General features: G+C 40.6%; 1 protein-coding gene and 1 long non-coding RNA gene across 8 annotated transcripts in view; one reads left to right on the plus strand and one right to left on the minus strand.

Moving 5' to 3' along the window:
• The window catches only part of LOC127531177 (uncharacterized), a 387,768-nt gene that overhangs the window by 75,363 nt on the left and 293,871 nt on the right, over positions 1 to 18,534 (plus strand). The window lies entirely within an intron of this gene.
• The window catches only part of esrrga (estrogen-related receptor gamma a), a 155,234-nt gene that overhangs the window by 67,701 nt on the left and 68,999 nt on the right, over positions 1 to 18,534 (minus strand). Inside the window, exon 1 of one of the 7 annotated variants that reach the window (XM_051939877.1) lies at positions 10,679 to 11,106. The exons of 2 other annotated variants lie outside the window; for them this stretch is intronic. In XM_051939877.1, coding sequence (XP_051795837.1) covers positions 10,679 to 10,734 — 56 coding nt within the window. In that variant the 5' untranslated portion in view covers positions 10,735 to 11,106. Of the gene's footprint in view, positions 1 to 10,674; positions 11,107 to 18,534 lie in introns of those variants that run through there. 4 more of the 7 variants (XM_051939869.1, XM_051939883.1, XM_022201674.2 and 1 more) reach the window with 4 other exon arrangements.

An 18,534-nucleotide genomic window follows, 5' to 3' on the forward strand; every position in this document is an offset into this window, starting at 1 on the left:
ATATTGGCATGCCTGATCAAGAATCAAACAATTTTATGATCAAGTAAAAGATACAAAAAGTTCTTAAAATGTAAACAAAAGCATTAACATCGACACGTGAATGACAAATAATCTTGCAATAGGTATACTGAAAATGCTTTTATTTTAAAAATTAAAAAATCAGTTGAAGTCATTGACAACAATACAAAAAGGGAAAGTGTGAAGAAACTAAAAAAAGTTTGATTTTAAAATAAATACAGTGGGAGACAAATGAATTGTGGAAAGTGCTAGATGTTACAAATGTAGTTAATGGACATACACTTTCAGACACGCCCATTCATACATACTAATTCAGCTTGAACTCCATCAGTACATGTACCAAACAGCTACATGTTAACAGTTAATGCCACACATATGCAACTGTTAAAACACACTCAAGACAAGAAAGGCAAGTAAACAAACAATCAGAAAAAACACTGATTAAAATACACGCAGAAGGACACGGCACTGACAAAAAAGCCGACATGCTGAGAGCAGCATCATCAGGCAGACAGACAGACACACAGCTTTCAGACAGATTCACAGAGCACTGGTTGTAATTTTAAACCAGTACACGAGCCCCTTTGTCCTGGAATGTGTTAGCAAATTTCTACCAGATACATCTGTCTGTATGCACAGGCATCAGCGGATGCGTCAGGCTGCTAATTGAAGCGCATTCCAGCTGTGTTTCACGTCAGAGAAGTTTTACCAGTTTAAGCCTTGGAAAAGGCTTTTCAGACTGGAATATAAAAGTAAATGCACCGGAGGGAGGGACTTCTATCCATCAGTCAAACGCAGTGCTGTCGTCAGGGGGCAGAGCTGTCGCTGGGGTGATAAGGTCACCATGGGGAACAGAATCAAAATCATCCAATGCAAAAATAAATAAATTAAATAACCCGGAGAGACTGGAAAAAAAAGAAGGGATGGTACTTATAGTTGACGTCAAAGAAGAGAAGAGGAGAGGAGGGAGGGCTTGTAATAAAATCGTCTGGGTGTCCTACATTTAAACAAAACTATCAGGGGAGAATGGAGCGGGGCTGGTGGGAAGAAAAGCACTTTATTACAGTCGGACAAAATATAGAAAATACAGAAACCAATTCAGACTGGGGAATAGATGTCAGAACACAACCGGTAATACAGTGATCTTTCTAAAATAATGGAAAATGCAGAAGAGATGCCTGCTGTCAATTTAGATTTAGTTTCAAGCACCTTTGTGCTTTGCTTTTTTAACAGTTGTATGGGTTCTATATATTGATGGATACATTAAATTAATTGTTTGAGCATAATGTAAAATGAGCCTTAAAAGGAAGAAAATCATTTATAATTGATATTTCATGTTGAAACTATGCTACAGAACTTGACAAACTTACACATAATTGTTTGGTTTTTGATACTGACTTCACTTTTAATGCCAAACGTGCGAAAAAAAACACTTTAAGTCATGCATTACAGCTAAATATTTACTAAAAATAATCATATTTCTTTGTGTTATCTTTGTTTTGGCTTCACTGGGTTTTCCTGTCATTACCACATTCCTGTGTGTGTGTCTGTATTTGTGTGTGTGTGTTTTCTCTAACATAGTGTATCAGTAAACAGAGCAGGATGTTGGTATGTGTCACCAACTGATAGACATGTGTTTACCACACAAACAACCACCACACAGACATTTGTGTGTGTGTGTGTGTGTGTGTGTGTGTGTGTGTGTGTGTGTGTGTGTGTGTGTGTGTGTGTGTGTGTGTGTGTGTGTGTGTGTGTTCTTGTTTAAGTGAGGGCTAGGCAGACAGACAGGTAGACAGACCAATGACTTGTCTGACAGCCATCCTTCCATCCATCCACAGAGCTGGGTTGGCTCCGTGAGAAGTAGAGGGCCAGGGTGTGTAATATGTAGGTTTTAGTTCCACTCTGGTGAATAGGAGGAATCAATATCTTTCTGCTGCTGCTGCTGCTTCAGACACTTATTGGCTTTGGTTGCGGTGTCACAATTCTATATAGACAGGCAACACTTAATACTGGTGTTTTTTTTATTGGGGAGTGTCCCGGTGTCACACCGGGCTAAGGTACATCCAGTGCCATGTGCAGTGATAGTGTTAGTTTGAATCCCCTTTTCTTCTTTCTCAGTCACATACAAGCTGGTAAATGAAACATATATCCTATAGCCTAACGTAAAAGACAGACTGAATATACAGGCGAGATCACTACTTTTGAAGGAAAAGGAAAGAGAGACGGCGACGCAACCCATCTGTTTAACTTTGCATCGTAGTCCTGAGTCCTGAGATGCAATTTTAAAAAGTAACCTGAGTTTTAAGTTCTGAGATAAATCCTTTTTCCAGTATTTTAGCGAAGCGGCAAAGGCTTTGTCTGCCACTTGCACTAAAACTGCTAAGGATTCTGTTATTACTTCATAAGTTAAGGCCATGTAATTGGATATTTTTACATATTTTTTTCTTATTTCATAGCAGAAGAATAAATGACAGTTTAACAATAATTTCAATCAGGCATTACTAGTGCTTCCTGTTATTTTATTAAATACCGTAAAATCGTACGAGAAGATGTGTGTGTGCAGAATGAAAATTGGAAATTTTACAACTTCATTTTTTTTCTTTACCTTAATAGATTCAGATTACTATAATGAGCTTCTCATTTTAAGCATTCAAAACTGTACTAGGACCTCTGCACAGAAAGAAAAATCACTCATTTCCATATATGTGTATATAAAGTTAAAGGAAAGAATAAAAGAGAAGAGTATTAACCTATGTGATTCCACCTAACCTATTTTACGCTCCTGTCAGTACATGTAAGCAGCACCAGCACCAACACACACACTCACACTGTGGACGTGAGGCAATGTGTGTGTGTGTGTGTGTGTGTGTGTGTGTGTGTATGTGTGTGTAAAAGTAGGGAGATCGTGGGTGTCTTTCTGATGCTCAGTGACTCGCTCATGTGTTGCTGGCCCATCTGTGAACAGAATGACCATAACACAGTATGTGTGTGCGTGTGTGTGTGACATGGTGATGCAGTGATTGATGAGACAGTTGCCATTCTTGCTAATGCAAAACGCACCTATCCCTGAAGGGAGCAAATGCCACAACACACACACACACACACACATGCACACAGAGCTCCAACTGCCCTACCTAATTACCCCTCTAGTCAGGGCAGTGCGATGTCTTACAGTCACACATACAATATGTGTCCACAAATTCGCATAAATGGTTTGAGACACCGTTTCATAGGTGGTATATACACATTTCAACTCTGATAAATAACTGAAATGAGAACTAAGGTGACAAACTTATTTACAAAATTATGGCGAAAAGGGACAAACAGATCCAGCCTACTTTCTTATTTTACGTAGAGCTAAAGTACACGTTTTCTGCAATGTAAAAATAAACCTCGATAATCCCTTCATTCTATTTAACTTTTACAGCTTTTTACCAGTAAAACTGAGGCTCCTAAATTATTCTTTTAGGCTCTTTGAGAAGGTGTACATATGACTGCCGACTTTCTGAGTTCACACTTACACACATTCTTCTATTCACTGAGGTAACAATATGTCATATAGTTGCTTAAAAAGTCTGCATGTGTGAACTAATGAGGACATTTTAGTTAAACATCCACTCTTACAAATAAAAGATGTCCGACACAGACATGTTAACATTCCTGTTAGGGTGTGTGTCTTGGAGATAATAAAATGATCATTTAGTAATCATAAACACTGAGTGAATGAATATATTTATTCACAAATGTGTATAACTATGTTGCTCTGTGCGTGTCTGCATGTGTATCGGGGCAGGTGGGGTTGGACGCAGCCCTGTGTGTGTCTGAGTGGATGTGGATGTGTGTGCACGTTAGCGTTAGCGACGGGAGCTGTTAGCGGGGCAGGCGGCAGATGGGCTGTCGGCCTTAATAGGGACTGAGCGGGTGCAGAAAGGTGACAGCTCCACAAGGGAGGGGCGTGTGGAGAGGGAGAAGACGAGTGTGTGAGTGTGTGTGGGGGGGTGAATGGTGAAGGAAGACAGGGATAAAGGGAAAATGAATTATCTGCGGAGGTGAAGAAAAGATCAGCTGCACAGTGTAACGCACCTCTGGACTGCACAAAATGTTTGTACTGTTTTATAATTTTAATCATGCTTAAAAATTTATACAATATATATATTTGCACATATCAACAATTTGACAAAGAAAAAGATTTCACCTTAGCGTTTCAATGTGAAGTTGCCAGTGTTGAAAGAATCAAATATTTGTAGAGGTGATGCAGCATTTTTCTATATAAAACCCATAAAAAATCTAAAATACATTGTTTCCAAAGATGAAAAGCGGCTGCCAATTTCAAATAGTGGCACAGCTTACCTGAAAGATTTGAAATTACTTAAGTGAGTGAAGCTGAGCACATTTCCGCATGTAAGCTTGTTTGTTCGAGTTTATCCTAACAAAAAAGCCATTTGTGGCACTTCTGTTTGAAACCAGTATCATACGCTTAAAAACTTCAATGTATCATTATAATTAAATTAGAAGATGGCATCAAAAATGAAATATAGTACTTTTTTATACTCTAGTGCAAATTCCATAACATCAGTGCACATCTGTGTATAAAGTGCACACAGAAAGTACACACACAGAAACAAGGCCTTCGTCACAGATGGATTTTTCTTTTAAGGTCATTTACAGATAATATTAACAGTGTTTCACATGTGCAGAACAATTTATGTGCATGTGTGACTGGCATGTTCCCGCACACATGCAGTTCTTCTCAAAGCTAAATTGTTGGGAGAGTTCGAGGAGCAAAAGATGCAAGAGCGATGTCGCCCTAATTTCTTCTGTCGAAATGAAAAACTACGAAATGAGCTGCTTGTATAAGTATACATACTGAATATACATGTATGATGGAAGAGTTTATTAGTATAATGTGTTTAATAAAGTTGGTTAATTGCACCAAGAGAAATGTGCAGTGATGAGAGGGCAAGAAAAGGGAGAGAAAGCAAGGCTAAAAAACTAAAGAGAGAGGTGGGGTAGTGGGCCGGCCTGTCATTCTCTCCCCATCAGGCACACACATGAAGCATGATGGGAGGATGAGAGGAGGAATATTTCACTGTCAGTTGCAAGGCGGCATGGTCATTCATTTCTTTCTTTCTCCCTTAGCAGCTACCCCTTTCCCGTTCTACTGTATCATTCCTTTTTTTTTTTGTCTTTTTGAACCGCCCTTACACACTGTCGAAACAATGACAATTTAATCATACTCTCGGCCTGGGCATGTAGAGGGAGAGAACTACCCAACCAGACGATCTATAGGTCCATCCCCACGGACAGCCCAACAGAAAAAGTGCAAAAGACAGACAAGACGCTTGAACCTGCATCATTCTCTCGATCCTCTTTAACTCATGCACACACTTTAACACACCTACTCTCTCTCACACACACACACACACACACACAGCACCTCTCTATCTAAATCTGCTCTATTGTGGCCCGGTCTCCGCTGTCTCCTCCCATTAGGAGTGAGGAGCAGCATTAGAAGCCCTGAGCACAACACGATGTGTACACACACACACACACACACACACACACACACACACACACACACACACACACACACACACACACACACATATACCGGTCTCCTGATCAAAAGCGCAGCTCAATAGTTTATCGAGTGAACTGCTGAATTCACATTTTAGCAACTCCTTGACGAAAAACTACCTCAAAAAATAGCAGTGACACTAACAATTTTATATAAAATAGAAACTAAGAAACATCAATGTTCCTTAAAACCATACTGATCCATAAAAAGCTTTTGGAAGCTCAAATTTGCACATGCGCAAAGAAACCCCCCTTTTTCCTCAGCATATCTCCAACCTTCACATTGCTGTAAAAGGAGACTTGGTAAAACTAGGCTTGAATGAGACCGAAAAGTCAGTATGCAGCAGCAAGCAAGAAGAGTAATTCTTAGACGAAGCATAAATGATTTGATAGATTGTGATAATAGTAATAATAATTGAATGCACATTTTGATGTATGGATGACGGAGATGAATGGATGATGGAACACGGGGAATGAGCGGATGACTGCCGTGGAGAAAGGGATAGGGGGAAGGAGAAGCGATGAGAAGAGATGAGCGGCATTGCCTCTCACTATATATCACACTCTCTCTTCTTTCAATCACCGCTTTGGCATTCAATCACACACACACATTCACACACACACGCACAGCTTCACCGCCTGTGTGGTGTAATGGCTAATTGCAGTGATTGTGTGTGTGTGTGTGTGTGTGTGTGTGTGTGTGTGTGTGTGTGTGTGTGTGTGTGTGTGTGTGTGTGTGTGTGTGTGTGTGTGTGTGTGTGTGTGTGTGTGTGTGTGTCACAGCTGGTACAGTCTCTCTTACTGCTCTTTCAACACATAAAGGCCGGCACTGACCCGTGACATACTCTCACATACACAGAGCACTGATGGATCGGACATAAATCAGGCAAATTCACGTCATCAAGGCTCATCCCATTTTACTCTCTCATCTCTCCGTAGCTTTGTACACAAATGTGCGAGACGCTGTGTTTTTAATACCCGCTTCCATTTGTGTAAGTGCATGTGCACGAGTGCCTGATTGCATTTTTTGACACAGTTTGGTTACTTTTTCTCTGCTCAAAACAACGTGCTTACTGCTGTGTGAGGGTGTGCGTTTCCGTGCATGTGTGAGCGTTCATGCATACACGTGTGTCCAGCGGACCCCCTGAGTGCTGGTGTCAGACAAAAGCAAATCCCCCCTCCCTTCCTTCCCACCTCTCGCTCTGTCTGTCTTTCTCATTGCATCCCTCTCTCTCTCTTTCTCTCTCTCTCTTTACGGGACAAAATTACCACTGGAATGCCCGGACCCTTCACATAAGAGAAAGGCTCCGTAACCACGAGTGTGTGCGTCTCTCTGTATGTGTGCGTAGACGTATACAACGCAAAAACTGACGGACAATAAATTCCGCCGAGACGGACAGACAGACAGGCGAAGAGACACAGTAAAAGAAGAACAACACTTCCTCATCAATAGGTCACATTCACAAAATGTGGGCAGGCAGACACGAACTCATGCATGACAACAAACAGATGCAAATGTGCACGCACACACACACACACACACACACACACAGACACACACGCACAGGCAGCAAATCAGCGCAGCACATATTGACATGCTTTGACAGATGAATTAAGTAAATGATTTTATAAGGAGATTAAAAGGATTTTAATTTGTGCAATCTCTCTTTGGTCCCCCATCCCTCCCTCCAGTCAGCTTTACCTCTCTCTCTCTCTCTCTCTCTCTCTCTCTCTCTCTACTGCTTTCTCTCCCTCATGGCCTGAAAAAAAAATAAGTGCACAAGAGACTGAGAAGGAGAAAAAGGCCAAAAAAAATAGCATACATGTGCTTAATTTTCCTTGATTAGAAGCAATATTTTCTTTTTATTGTCATTACTTCCACATATGTTGATCTGAACGTCACGGTTTTAAACCACAAATGAAGCACATTAACAAACTGTCTCAGCACCGAGTGTCAACAACATGCTTGGCCTTCCAGTTTGATTTTGTTCTATTTGATTTACTTCAGTAGATTTATCTACAGTGGGTTATTTCGCCTGGAAATTCAGAGAAAAAAATAACGATTGTGACATTTTTCTGGTAAAAGTCTTCTCTCATAAATGAACTAAAACAATCAGATTTCTCCTGACACGATAAGACAATCTAACACTACGTCGCAGGGTGAAAATTTTGCGCTGTCTCGAGTGTCTAACTATCATTAAAACTGTTTAAATAGTAAATACTTATTAATATTGTTCCTAAATGATTTTCTTATTTTTTTTAGCATTTAGAAAGTTAGTCAGATGATTTAAAAATATTAATCATAGGCACATTCTGACAGAGTGCAATCTCAAATGTGCACCAACCTGTTTTTCATTTGATTGCAGAAGCAAAAATTTAGATTTTTACAGTTAATCTGCACAATCACAAATAATTTATTTGCATTACCTTTCCATGTAATAATAAAAAAACTAAATCTAAATAAAATGTGTTTTTTAAACATCTGAATGAGCTGAGTGATGTTGCCTTGTGCTTCTCTTCATCATCGCATTGCAAACCTTTGCCTGAATGATCTGCACGGCCGCTGAGCAATTCTCACCACCTGTCCGTCTGCCTCACACCCACTGACGAAAAACACCAAATTCACTAAAGTCACTGTAGGAAATATATTTTAATGATATGCAAATGGTATGTATATGGTAGCATGAGGGGAATGCAATTATGTTAACAGCTTAAGCGGTACTTGTTGTTATTATTATCGGTATGATCATCATTATCCCTAATATTTTAATTAGTATAGGGAAGCAGTGCCTCAAAGCAAAGGAGGCAAAGCCTGAGCAGAGAATGAGCGGTGGACGGATGGATCAATGGATGGATGAATGGATGGATGAAGGAGCGCACCGCTCATACACTCGATAAAACACACACAGGTAAAGCTGACACATTTCACCGCTTTTTGTCTGGAATGAAAGTGTGTGTTTCAGTTGCTGACTTGGTTTTTAATTTCTAAACACAGCTCCAATGCTTCACACTTGTTTCCCTATTAGCGACCAAATCCTGGTCAAAAGTGTCTGCTTTTCCTGTTTAGGTCTGAATTTAAAAAAACGACTTGAAAAGCTGAACTGCTGGAGGTTCTTCAAATTCACCACACTGGTTTGCAATGGAAAGACCAGCGCACAGACAGACCGTTCAGATACAGTCTACAGGGTCGAGTTCTTTCAATCAAAAGTATATGAAATTCAGACGTTACTCTGGACCTTCAGTCATTTGATTTCCAGAACGCATTGAACACATTCAATATGAGAGGATGCTCTAAAGTCTTGCACTCATAAAAAGCTTGATTTTTCAAACTGCGCTGATGTTCAAATAATCATTTAAAAAATATGTTTTTTAATTGCTTGTCAACCTAACAGAAAATCATGAAAAACGGTCTATTCTTCAAACATTTGCAAATTTCCATTTATTGAAAATCAAACCCTAACTGAAACAGATTGGAATATTTTGTTTAAAATAAAGTTGCTAAAAATAATGAAAGGAAAGCCCCGTGGAAAAGAAGTGGTACATTTTTTCCATTTGCCCTTTTCTCTTTAAAATGTCCCTCTCTGTGTCACATGCTATATAGGTTAGAGGTTCTAAAAGACATGCATACATGCAAAAATGATACAAAACACACAAATACTTTCTTTAAAATGTTATCATATTTGTGAAGCACATCAGTCAGTCTTTCTATGCCAGCTTTTGCTTCGACTTTGCCCTGTCAGTTCTCCACTTCCAAGTCTCTACTGTAAAGACCCTTTGATTTAGTATAATTCATTTTAATTTATTTATTTTAAAGTCATTAACACTTAAAACAAAATTAATCTAAACATGTGTTTTAATCCGATACAAATCTGCTGCAAAATCCTGGCTTTAATTATGAGCAAAACAAATTTGACAGTATCAGTGATATTAATGCATTCCTATCTACATGCAGACAGTGCTGTCCACGTACTGAATCACACACATCACTTCAAAGTCATTTTTCACCCTAAAATGTTAGAGAAAAGATAAACAGTAGATATTACTATACTTTATTCTATTAGATTGTTTGCACTAATTTTGTGTTTCCATAAATATGAGCACAATATTGCACACACCGCTGTCCGCTGTGCCAATCAGTTAATCTGCATTTTGAGCAGCCTCTTTCAAACACACCTAAAAGAGCAAAGCGTTGGCGAAAGGAGCAGCACAGCAGCACTCGCTTGTTTGTGTGTGTGTGTGAGTGTGTGTGTAACTGTCTCTAATTCCTGTGCGGGGCCACACGCTGAGCTGCCCGTCTGAAATTCTACCTCCTCTGGCATTTAAGAGCGCAGCTCTCCCCCTTTTTCCTCCTCCCTCCACTCTTATGGGCCCTTCTCCTCCCGTCTCTCCGCGTTATTCCTGTAACCTCAATGCCCTGTTACCTCGCTGATTCTCTGCTTGGACGAACACGCACTTAAAACACACGTGCACAAGCACAAACACACGCACGGGCATACACTCATGCAGACATGTCCTGACTGAGTTGCTGTTTTGTCCTGAGAACAACGTGGCTCAAAGTAAAACAATGTCTTGAAAACAGAGAAAGTGAAGGAGAAACTGTGTCTCTGTGTTATTAATGAGTGTGTGCTTGTGACTCTGTGTGTGTGTGTGTGTGTGTGTGTGTGTGTGTGTGTGTGTGTGTGTGTGTGTGTGTGTGTGTGTGTGTGTGTGTGTGTGTGTGTGTGTGCAGGTGTGTTTGTGTGCATGTCTCACTCCCAGGTGGACAGACAGAAATTCCGCTCCTCTACCCACTGAGTAAGAGCTGCTGTCCGGACACTGCAGCCACACACACACACAAACACACACACATACACACACACACACTCACACACACACAGACAGTGAACGCGTGCTACCTGACAGCAGAAACAACCTTGACATGGTGCCGGCCACCTCCGTTGCATACCAGCACATACACACACGCACACACACACACACACACACACACACTCCCTCACACACAGCCACTCACAGTGGAAGACAATGGCAATGACAAGTTGGAAGATGAATAAGAGGGTAAGATTAAAAGGTAAAATTTACCTACTCTTGTTCAGAGTGCATTAAAAAACACTCAGATAATGGGTGTCCTACCGAATCCATCGGCGATAACGGTTCATTGTCATGTCAACCTCCTCCGTGGAAACAGCAAAAAAAAAAATTGGAAAAATTCAAAGTTTTTATATCTCTCCTCTCTCTCTCTCTCCTCCTCTTCTTTCTCTGGTCTTCCTCTCTCTCGGTCCTTCCTTCCACTTGGAGGGAGCAATACAATTACCAGGCTCTGCGCTGCCCGCACTGATCAGCTCTGCGTGTGTGCGTAGATGTGAGGGAGCGTGTGTGTGCGGTGTGTATGTGAGAGCCGGTGAGAGGGGGCTATAGACACACACACAGCCAGTCAGCCAGGCAGTTGAGACGAAAAGCTGTGCCGCTGTCCTAATCAACGACTTAAAGCCCCGATAGCAGCTCATGAATATTAAGCAGCATTTTGCATATGCAGTCCCTCAGGTCCCGGTTCTGTCGTGATTGGTGGAAGCTTGACCAATGGCTGGAGGGAGGGGCGGAGAAAGGGGTGGAGACGAGGAGGGACAGTGAGAGAGAGGGAGACGAGCAGGTGGAGAGGGAGGGATCAGACAAAGAGCATGGAGGGGAAGAGAGAAAGAGGGAGGAAGGAAAGGAGGGAGCGGAGAGGAGAAAGAGGCAGGTGAGAGAAAGGTTTAAAGCAAGACAACCTGCAATCCTTCCTTCTTTCTTTATTTTTTTTCTTTGTGTCTTCATCAACCCATCTTTTCTGACCTCGTCTCTCTAAAGTCTCTTTACTGTTCTCTGCCTCTGTCATCATGTACCTGCACTAGAAATTAAAATGCCACGTTTAAAAAAAACAAACAAAAAAAACAAGACAATTCGGGAAAAACATTGCTCTCCTTTTCCTCTTAAACAACATTAAAAAAGTTTTAGAAGAAAACAGTCAAGTAGAGGCTGAACAATTTAGGCAACACCACAATTCATCTTTCAAGTGGATTTCTGCTTGCACAACACAAAATTGACCTAATCAAATCCAGAGAATTGCCAGATCAAAGGAACAAGTGCAAGCTTAACCCTAAACCTTAAGCCTGAATAATGTGTCACACTGCAAGCACACACACAGGCACAGCACAGACGAGACGATCACAGCCCAGCAGTAAAATACGAGATTATGGCAATTCCAGAGCGCTTGTCCTTTGTTGTGGAATGATTTGGGCGTGATTGGGACGAGGTTTTCCCTGCTGCTTGCTATTTTGTGGAGCTCCCTGTCATCTCCACACCGTCACGCGGTGTATTCCAGGCTTTTCCAAACACCTTGGAATGTGAGCATTTTCAGTGTGAGACGGATTCTCCAGGAGAATCTGTTCACCGCTCCTCAGTCTCAGAGCAAGGAGGAGACAGGGGAACGCGAAAAGGCAACGTGAGGAGAGAGGGAAGGGCCTTTCCTCTAAAAAGCGTAAATTGGAACCCCATAGGGAGACTCAGATCTGCTTTGCTGGAAAGATATACACTTTCTTTCTTCTTTCTTTTCTTTCTTACTAATGTTTTCCTCCTTTTCATGTGACTTTTCCAGCACTCTGGTACCTCTACACACAGCATGGTGGGGAAGAGAGGAGTGTGGAGCAGAAAGGGAGATACAGAGAAGGAAATTGGAGGGGTGGAAAGGGGGGATGCAAAGATGAAAGAGAGTGGTTGTGATTAGCAGCTTTGGAAGAGAACAGATAATAAAACATTTCCTGAAACCAATCTCTGCTTTGATGTGTGTGTGTGTGTGTGTGTGTGTGTGTGTGTGTGTGTGTCTAACAGTAACTACAGCCTCGCTTTCTCTGTTTTCTTTAACAAGTATTAAACATTAAGTCAAATATTTAACAAATCTACAAGTTAATAGCAGAATTATGTTATTAAAATATCGAATTAAGAGCAGAAAATGCACATGCTTCTTAATGTGAGATATGTACACTGGCTTCGTATGTTGATAAAGCATGTCTGTGTAGCCACACGGAGAACTCAGTAGGCCTTGCTAACCACAGTGCTGTTCAGTCACATGCCAAAAATGGTTGTCAGTTGGCTATGACATAATTTCTGCAACTTGAACTGAAATATGCTGAAACATAGCTCAGCAGCTTTTACTAATGCAAATGAAAAAAAATACAGTATATCATATCATTTCGAAGTTGTCTTCGGTGTAAAACAGAAGACAAAGAAAAGCCCAAACACAGACCACTGACACACATTGCTTGCAGATGTGTACATCTGCCATTTGCACAGAGTGACATGAATTCAAACACATGTATACACGGAGGTTCATGTACACAAACACACACACAGAGTTATGATGTATCCAGAGGCTTATAAGCATCGACAAAGATGAGTGTGAATCAATGCTGCCGTCACTACTGGGCAAACAAATCCTTTACCAAAACCTCTGTCTCTAACACACACACACACACACAAACACACACACACACACACACAGACCCATCCGTTATTTATGTATCTATGCAGAAAGATCCAGATGTAGGAACACAGATTTGATGTTGCTTAACATACCAAGTACTACAACGTTCAAACTGGTTAGTGCTAAACAAATTTTGGCATGTATATATGGGACAATTTAAAAATGTAAAAGAATTATGACATAGCTTCAATATAAGCATTTGAAATAAAAAAAACGTATTTTGCTTACACACAGATAAATTAAATGGTCTCTCTATGATGAACTGACTGTGTTTATGGAGGCATATTTCTTTGTGGTAGTACACTTTTAGAAAATATTCAATGACACTTTTCTTCCACATTCTGTAATTTATGCAGATTGTGTTAGGTTTTTAACGATACTGACAGAAAGCTTTCGTACAAGCAGCGACGTGGTTTAAACATAAGGCTGAAACGTAAGGAAGTTTCTCCTCTGCATATGTGTGGTGAGTTATGCCTTACAAAGCTTTGTATTTTATGTAAATAGGAAGGAATTGTTGTGGAAAGATGCTAAAGTTCCATCACGCACACAAAATCATAAAGAGAGCTGTGTTCTTTAAAATTCATCAACATGCACACACACAAAAGGCACACATGGTCAGAGATCTTGAATCTACTGATTAGATACTTCCACAAATTCCTATGATTTTTAGGTAAACCCTAAAACAACCTTTACCCTTTCTGGCTTCCTGCCTTACTCCTCTTTCCCCTCTCTCACCCCTATCCACCCCGCCCCCCTAGAATATTGATTGGCTCTTAGTCAGTGTATATGTTGACAGTGACCCCTTTAGGCCACTTCTCTCTATCACTGGTCAAACCATATACCTGTTAAACACAATAATGAAACTGAGAAAGACAAGGAAATATCTTGTCTTAGTTTGCATACGTGTTTGCCAGCTCCCTGGCAATACTATGTCCATGACTTGCACAACACAGAGGATAAAATACATAAAGAATAAGATAATTTATTAACAATGACAAAACTCAGCCACAATGTTCTGCATTTTTTAAAACAGCACCATAATTAACGGTATGCTTGTTTAAAAAAAAAAAGGGCGGGGGGTGGGGGTGGGGTGTTGTTTGAATCATGGTTGCAGTTCAGTCACTAAATAAAGGCTATCATACTCTGTAACACTGCTGACATCTCACTCTTCTCTTTTGTCTGCAGTTGTGTGTGTGAGTATGCGTGGGTGTGTGAGTTTTGACCCTGTGGTGGCAGCCTGTTGACATCTATGGAGGAATTATCCATTGCAACTCTCACTGACATCAATCACACCACTCAATAGGCCACAGCAAGTTCATTCACAGCAATGCCTGTGTGTGTGTACTGTATGTGTTTTCTTGCTGGTCAAAACAGTCTTTAACAAATTCATGAGGCGTCCACTTAGGCCGTTAACCCCAGGCCACACATCGACATGTGTGCCACTCATACACAAAGCCCTCAACTGAGGCAGCAACTCTACTGGTTAACAAAAAAAATGAAATTATGCATGCTGTTTTTTGTTACTGTCATGTAAGAGTAATTAGGTTAAGTTAAATTGTTATTACTAGTGGCTCAAAAATGTAGTGGTTTATTATTAGAATGAGGATTACAAATGGGAAATCAAAACTGAAATGAACCAAATTTGAAAATTTACAAAAATATATAACACTGAACTTTGCGTTTGTAAAGGGAGGGAGAGAAAGAAACTGAGAAAGGGAGAGCATGAAATTGTACTTCACAACTAGCCAACAGAGGGAGCTATGGACTCTGGTCAGTTTACAGCCAACTGCAGCACGGAGACTTACAAGTTGAGTGTGAATGAAGGCTTGTGTGCATATGAATGTTTCTATATTGATAATGTATGCCGTATTAAATTATCATGTAATTTAACAATCACAACAATTACACAAAGAACCTAAAATCCCAAGATCCACATACAAAGCATAGTTACATTGGCAGCATGGACAGGAGAGACAGAGTTAAGTTATCTGATAGCTCTGTCAGCAGGTACAGCAGAACACAGTGTGGAAACGACCAATTTGACCAAAGAGCCCCTGCCTGCTCCTCCTACCAGCTACCTAGTGAACGCAAAAACAGACAAAGAAGAAAAGAGGGAGATGGAGAGAGAGAATGTGAAGGAGAGAGTTAAAGAAAGAGCCTCAAAACAGGAAGGAAAAAGTGAAGTGTAGACCCGGAAAGACACTTCTCTCACCAAAGTGATGAATGGCTGCAAAAGCAGCGAGAGATTTTACACTGCAGATCATTTTAGTAGTGTGTGTTTATCCATGTTTCCAAGTATCCCACTTTGCAGATGTGGGGCTATATTTTCATGTTGCATGTTATGAAACACTGAATCCTGCAGGATAATCTCATTGTTTCAGCAGCAAAAAGTACATAAAAGTACATATGCAGAAAATATATATTTTGACCAATATTGTGACACATTTCATCATTATCAAAAAATGCAGAATCTGTACTACTATAGCTGCTAATATTTCAATTAATTGTTCAGGAGTAGCAGAAAACAATAAAATGTAACAGAAGTAAAGTAGCAACACTGATGTGATGTGATAAGAATTAATCATATCGACTCAACATTTAAATGAATGAAAATGTACAAAAATAACCCACCAAAAATTGAGCTGCCTTATATGAAGTGATAACTAAAAAAATACAGATTATTTTCAGGAAATTTGAATTGAATCCTAATTATAATGCCTCCAAATATCTGAATACTTGATGTAAACTTTTTCAAAACAAGGCAAACCCAGCCCTAAACCCCCACTGCAGAAATAACCAGGGGAGTACCAACTAAAAATGCCCTGACTTTAAACAGCTTTTTTGACTTTACACTTGAGAACATTCACTCCCCACAAAAAATATAAGTAGACATACTTACACACACACACACACACACACACACACAGAGGCAATAGAAGTAGAACACACATCACAGATGTCAATGTACTGTATGCTCACATGCTTAGTCAGCATATGCTCACAAACTTGGTAGCTATGGCAGCACAAAGCTGAGGCTTTCAGCATTTCATCTTACACAACCACACAGTTGGAGTCTGACTGAGGCGTGGGATTGTTTTAATATTCAGAACTTTTCTTTCGATTGTAAATGAGCTGATGCACAGGTGGAACAATGTGGTTTGGTCAAATAATCAACATTTTACAGGCTCACCTACACCTACATAGCTGTCACGTGTTGGCAAAATGAATAATTTGGTAGAAAAATCCATTACCTGCCACACAGAGTAAATTTTTTATTTTTATTTTTTGCATTGATTACATCATTCTGTGCATGTGTGTGCGTGGACACGTGTGTGTGTGTATGTGTGTGTGTCCACTAAGGCCCCTACAGGGAGGGAAGGGGCAGTGATGGTGATCAAGGCCAAGGAGAGAACACCAGCTGCTTGGAAAAGCTGCTGGGTTTAGGGGGCTTTCTGGAGCCTGTCACCAAAACTCGGTCTGGGTAACCTTTGGAGGAGGGTACATGGAAGTTGCAAACACACACACATGCACACATACACGTGCACACACGCGCATGCACACAGACACACACACACGCACACTTAAAACTGACTAAAGCACATGCCATCACAGCACTATAATTAAGTCCTATTCCAATACATTCTGTTACAGTACAGTAAAGAGATTTCTGTGGAAGTGTGTACACACTTTCAAGAAGGCAAACACATGAAAGACATAGCGCACACACAAAGTCTTTTCACTTGTCTACATATATACACATGCTTACAAACTTAGGGGATGTGATTTCTTTAGAAACAGAGACATGTGACAGCCCTGTTATTCCACACAAAGGTCAGGCAGGCTTCACAGCTAGGAAGGCTGAGGTGTGTATGTGTGCAACATATCCCACCAGAATGAGATACAAATACTATGCAGAGAGAAGGAAAAGCAAATAGAGAGAGGTTTATAATTAGGTGACAAAAACAGGATGAGAAAGAGAGTCATATGGACAAGGTGACTAGTATTTATAAAAAGGGACTACTAACCTCCTCTAAACTTTCACACTGTTTTTCTATTTAACTGATCTAGCTACAGTTAAGACCTGCACAAATGTAATAACACACACACACTACACCTGAAGTGTTTTTGTTTCTAAATTATAGGAAAATGTATTTTCCATGGTACGTTAGTTGATAGCATTGCTGTAATGAAATATAACTTGCATCAAGTTCAGTGTATGACAAACAGAAGATTTTTTTTTACATATACACACAAAGACACACACACACACACACACTAGGTCAGTTCTGGTCACAGTCCTGTCAGTGGTCAGACTGAAGGTGGACTGGACCGCACCTCGTCATAGAGTGAGAGGAGTGACCTCATCAAGAAAGGACAGGCAAAAGGGGAAGGCCTTGGGCTGGACTGAGGTGTAACCTCATCACACGTGGACAGACAGGGCAGACATGATAGATGTCAACACTGAATAGGTGTTTTACTGTGTCTGTGTGTGCACATGATTTCCATTCAATGCTCATATCCTCCCAGTTCAAGCAAAACTTGCAGTCCAGTTCACATTCCACACTCAAGATAACTCCATCTGCCACATGGCCAAGCACACAAGAAACAGCATCTTTCTTTGTCTGTCAAAGGAAAGCAACACAATGTCTTACCACAACGACCACTGTGTATATTCATCCACCTGTTTTAGAGAACATCCTCAATTCATTTAGAGAGGAACATTCTGGGGATGCCACAAAATCAAGGGCTTTAAGAACTTTGTAGACTTTGCAGAAAAGAAAGGCATGAAACAAACTCACAATCTGTTTAGCTATCCAACAACAAAATAACAAGCACTTGAATCACTTTATTGCAATAACCTTATTTTCTTACATTCTCTTGACCTTATGATCTCTCCGCACCTCCCCGCTAACACCTCACTCACTTTCTCTCCTCCCTTCCTCCCTCTCATCCTCGGGTTTTGATATATTCCCAGGGATAAATTAGAACGGGGATGTAATTATACACAGAGTGAGTTTTGTCTGGGTAAGAAAGCAGGGAGTGTGCGTGTGCGTGCATGTGTGTGCATACATGTTTTTCGCTGCCTGTGCGTCTGTATAAAGCAGTGTTTTGTATTGAAATAGGTGACTTCGGAGAGGTGCGCTCCTTTAATTACGCCGCTCTCAAACAGAACATGAGTGGGCTATTCCACTGGGATTAGTTGTCTCTCAATGCAGTCTCTTTGTTAACGCAACACACACATAACACACATGTACACTCAGACACAAACGTATGCCTGCCAAAAAAGCCCCTCTCTCCAATAGTTCAACACTCAATTTATTCAAACTGAGGTGCAAGCCAAGTGAATAATTCCACTACTAATAAAGACGGCAAGACAGAGTGTGTGTACAGACAAGATGAAGGGGGGAAAAGGGATAAAACAG

The sequence above is a fragment of the Acanthochromis polyacanthus genome, chromosome 2 (genome assembly GCF_021347895.1).
Source record: "Acanthochromis polyacanthus isolate Apoly-LR-REF ecotype Palm Island chromosome 2, KAUST_Apoly_ChrSc, whole genome shotgun sequence".
Lineage (NCBI taxonomy): Eukaryota > Metazoa > Chordata > Actinopteri > Pomacentridae > Acanthochromis > Acanthochromis polyacanthus.